This window comes from Rutilus rutilus (assembly GCF_951802725.1).
Source record: "Rutilus rutilus genome assembly, chromosome: 4".
Taxonomy (NCBI): Eukaryota; Metazoa; Chordata; class Actinopteri; order Cypriniformes; family Leuciscidae; genus Rutilus; species Rutilus rutilus.
The window spans coordinates 34,181,270-34,185,925 of NC_140212.1; the positions used below are offsets into that span (position 1 = coordinate 34,181,270).

The following is a 4,656-nucleotide window of genomic DNA, read 5'->3' on the forward strand; positions in this document are numbered from 1 at the left end:
CAAGCACCGATTTGCCTGTGATTTCGGGCATTTGTCGGCGATTTCTCAAAACCTGTCGGCGAGCCAAAATCGGGGCTAAAATCGTGCAGTCTGAACTCAGCATAAGAGAAGAAAAATATACAGCAACACTTCTTCCATTTCCATTAACCATGCCAAGAGCATTTCGTGCATGAGAGTCGACCACAGCATACTGTCCATTTTGAGCAATGATTGCAAATGTACTGCCACACAATGTCAAAAGACATGTGTCGTACTGCGGCAACATTTTTTCCAGTCCAACTGTAAGACTGGTGTAGACACCACTCTTAATAAATTCACCTTCAACCACATCAACATTACCACTGACAAAGTCACAATATTGAAACCATTTTTCTCCATCAATAATTGACTCTTTTGGCAAATCAGCAACACACAACAGGTTAGACGGGTGGCTAATCCTATTAGTGTCTCGCAAAGCTGTGTACAACTCATCACCTAAACCTACAACTCAATCAGGATCTTTGGTTTGCCATGAGAAGACGCTATCAACTGTATGCTTTGCTAAGCTTACAGAAATGCTATCCTCAAGCTCAGCTGCAACTTCCGTTCCACTATTGACCCTTTCAAACCTTATCAACCTTGGCAACACCTTTAGTGTCAACGTAACAATCTATAAACACTGTACCACTCTGCAGGTCAGGATCTTCTTGGCTTGCCTTCACAGAAACGCTACTAATGGCATACCACTGTGCATCTAAAGATTTCTTTAGATTACTGATGTGAATCATCAGATCATTAAGGCATGTGTTGAAAACAACAACAGACGTACCAATATCCGATGCCAAAATTTTGCTGTTATCCTATTAAAACTTTTGAAATGTGTTACCAATTCAAGATAAGTGATGATTATCTCTCATAATGCATTGACGTTTATTTATTTATAAAAATAGCCTTTAAAGCTGCAAGCAGCAATGAAAAGGGCCCTCGCACCCGTGCCACCGCCACCCGGAGCCTTTAGGAAAACAGAGCACGTTGGGCAGTATGTAAATATAGGAGGACTATGTTAAAGTATATAGGATTATATAAGTCTTATAGGATTTTAACATAGTCCCGGGTGGCGGTGGCTTTAGGAAGACAGAGCACGATGGGAAATCTGCATTTGAGTAGGTAAATATAGAAGTATGCAAAAATTCCAAATACATTTTAAGTGATTAGTTTATATCTATAGGTATTTTGTGTGGACAAAAATGAAGAGCAAGAATAACGTAGATGCTTTGTTATACAGAACAATTTACTTTATTGTTTGAGAAAGAGACAAGTCATGGAAACTAGTGGAAACAGCTTTGTTTACAAGTTTTTAAGATGCTTAAACATGTTTTGTATGTGGTGAAAAGCGGCAAAAATGCCAAAGGAAACGCTCAAAGTGAGTGAAAAGTTTGTGTTTTCCTTCATGTGTGAGGTGAAGTCCATCATGTTTGTATAGGTGTTGTAGTATTTTTCCATTTTTGAGAAATGGTAATGTTGTGTTTAGAAACACAATGTTCTTTGTTTGCATAGTCCAGTGCTGTATCAGGTTGTTGTACTCATTGTGAAGTCATCTCTAAGTCGCGGCAAGACAGAGCTGATTGCAAAGTACAGAATGTGAGGATTTGCTTGAGAGATTCTTGATATTAGTGTTTTCATTCGCTGGAAGACAAGTGATGGAGATAATCCACTGGCAATGTCATTTGTTCCGATGTGGAGGATAACCATTGCATTGCTGTGTATTGTCTCAAAGTGGTACATGTGTTGTTGCTCAGATCTCAGACCAGTAGTTCCTGGGTGCACCCAGCATTTTGCAGTTGGTAGGTAGTTCTCAATATCCCGACACATGGAGTCGGTTAGGAAGCAGACCTGTAGACCTGTAAGAGAGAAGAAAGAAAGAAGTAATCCAAGGAGTTTATGCGGAAGGAATTGACAGCAGGTTGTCAAACTGTCCCCGACTCATCCTAAAATAAGCCTTGTACTGACCATCAACAAGGCGAAGCTCCTGGACCAAGTGGTGGTATACTCCCCGCGGTCTTTCCTAATTCTAAGGGTCTCATGTACCCACATGGATCTCCTTTTCCCTGTCTACCGAGTGTTTATACAACTCTCACCCTCGATCAAAGCCAGAGAAAGCGCCCTCTGCTTGTGAATTTTTTTTTACAGTTTACTTAACTGCAAAGTAAACTGCAGTTTTTTTTTTATTTTCGCTTGAAATATCAGAATAAGTATCTCCAGGTGTGTCTCTCTGTATTTGCTGAAAGCAAAAGGAGACGTATAGCTCACAGCAATTGGTTTTAACCATAAACTGCAAAAAAAAAAAAAACGACGTAGTGTCCGTGACGTCACCTCTAGAGTTCTGGCGGGATGTGGGTGGAGCTGAGGAGCCTGGTGCTGAAACCACACCCACCTAGCTCAACGTGATCAAGTTGTCTATGAATGGAGGATATTGGCGGTTGATTTTGAACCCAGCTTACTATTGAGGTAAATTAACCTGAACCTACACAACAAAACTTGAAATAGCTATTTATATGGTATTGATATTAAACGAGGTAATATACTATGGAACCAAATAAGACAGGGGTTTTCAAATTGGGTGAATGTGAGCCTCCCCTTAAGGCCTCATTATGCTTCTGCGTCAACTCCACGGCGTAGCTACGCCGTCAATCCAACGGCGTCGTGACCGTTTTATGGTTCTGCGTCGGGTTGCGTTGCATCGCGGTGCATTTTCACCGCCAGAACGCTAGGGGGTGGTGTGGTTCGCAAATCTCTTTCCTAGTTTGTTTTGGTTCCGTGCGCCGCTTCCGCTTTTTCATTTCCGACAATGGCGAGCGAAAGAGAGAGAGTGTTGTTGCAGCTGGAGCTAATCGACGTTGAGCAACAAATGATTTTATTGCAAATGTTTAATCGTAGAAGAAAAAGAAGACGTCAGCGAAGGTGGTCTGTACGACCAGTGCACGAAGACAGGGGAAGGATTGGCGAATTTGTTACGGTTGTTCGACCGCTGAGGGACTTGGACGAAGAAATGCACTTTAAGTATTTTCGGATGTCGAAAGGTCGATTTGACGATCTTGTTCATCGTTTAAAGCCGTTAATACAGCATCAGACTACACACAGTATGCCTATTGACCTCGCTCAGAGACTGGCAGTGACTTTAAAGATTTTATCTTCGGGTGCAAACCAACAGATCACCGGGTTGGGCTACAAAATGGGTGCGACCACGGTGTCCTGCATAGTATCGGAGGTCTGCAAAGCGCTGTGGACTGCGCTGCAGCCCGAATTTTTGCCCTGCCCTTTAACCAGCCAGTGGGAAGCTATTGCTTCAGATTTTTGGCGACTTTGGAACTTCCCAAACTGCGTTGGAAGCCTCGACGGGAAACATGTTAACGTCAAGGCACCACCAAACGCAGGGAGTGACTATTTTAATTACAAGGGAAATCACTCCATTGTTCTCATGGCAACCTGTGATGCCAGGTATCGGTTCACGATGGTGGACGTGGGAGGATATGGACGGGAAAGCGATGGTGGCGTTTTCAAAGCGAGTAGATTTGGGTCGATGCTGCTGGACCACCAGTTGAATCTGCCCCAACCAGCTGAACTGCCTGGGACCAGAGTCCAAATCCCTCACGTTATCGTTGCTGATGCTGCCTTCCCCCTACACTGCAATCTCATGCGTCCCTTTCCAGGTATGTAAATGAAATTAAAACATAGTAGGCCTACATTGTGTCATCATAACGTGTTTGTTATGCCTATGATTGTGGTACAGTGATTAATACTGTGTTTTCTGAAACAGGGGGGAACATGACGAGGGACAAGGAAATCTACAATTACCGCCACTCCAGAGCAAGGCGGGTGATTGAAAATGCCTTTGGCATCATGGCTGCACGGTGGAGAATTCTGGGAAGACCAATTGAGTTCCATCCAAACAAAGCTGTGAGTGTCGTTAAAGCGTGTGTTGTCCTGCACAACTACCTCACCTACACAGATGAAGTGAACAGCCCAGAGAGCCGATATGTACCACCACATTTTACAGACTGTGACTCTGAAGGGACTGTGCAGCCTGGAGAGTGGCGAAGAATGGTGGCAGACGACACAAACTTTGTCCCCATAGAACCAACACGGATGTCCAGGGCCCGTTCCACCCGAGCTGCCATAGCTGTTCGGAATGACTTGAAGGCTTTTTTTCAGTCTCCACATGGAACTGTGCCATGGCAGGATAATGTAGTGTCCCGTGGCAGACTTGGTTAATTACTTGATATCCATGATGTACCCGTGAACATTGTATTGTAAATAAACAACAAACTTTTTTTCAAAACAAACATTGATTTGATTGATTGAAGTTTATTTCTAGCAACAACAAAAAAAAAAAAAAGAATATACATAAATATATACATATACACTACCGGTAAAAAGTTTTAGATCGGTAAGATTTTTAATGTTTTTAAAAGAAGTCTCTTCTGCTCACCAAGGCTGCATTTATTTGATTAAAAATACAAAACAAAAACAGTAATATTGTGAAATATTATTACAATTTAAAACAGCTGTTATACAGTAAAGTGTAATTTATTGTAATTCCTGTGATCAAAACTGAATTTTCAGCATCATTACTCCAGTCTTCAGTGTCACATGATCCTTCACAAATCATTCTAATAT

At 42.2% G+C, this 4,656-nt stretch overlaps 1 protein-coding gene across 1 annotated transcript; it reads left to right on the top strand.

Annotated features, from left to right (window-relative positions):
- Positions 1-2,610: 2,610 nt before the first annotated feature.
- LOC311289727 (putative nuclease HARBI1) lies at positions 2,611-4,314 on the top strand. Its single transcript, XM_084407962.1, has 2 exons — positions 2,611-3,689; positions 3,797-4,314. The coding sequence occupies exons 1-2, from the start codon at positions 2,828-2,830 to the stop codon at positions 4,249-4,251; spliced, it is 1,317 nt and encodes a 438-aa protein (XP_084264088.1). The 5' UTR covers positions 2,611-2,827; the 3' UTR covers positions 4,252-4,314.
- Positions 4,315-4,656: the final 342 nt, after the last annotated feature.

Excerpts from the sequence above, each read along its gene's own strand:
- LOC311289727 (XM_084407962.1), top strand. The coding sequence starts at position 2,828 with ATGGCGAGCGAAAGAGAGAGAGTGTTGTTGCAGCTGGAGCTAATCGAC. Across the intron at positions 3,690-3,796 it reads TCTCATGCGTCCCTTTCCAG|GGGGGAACATGACGAGGGAC; the intron begins GTATGTAAATGA and ends TTTCTGAAACAG.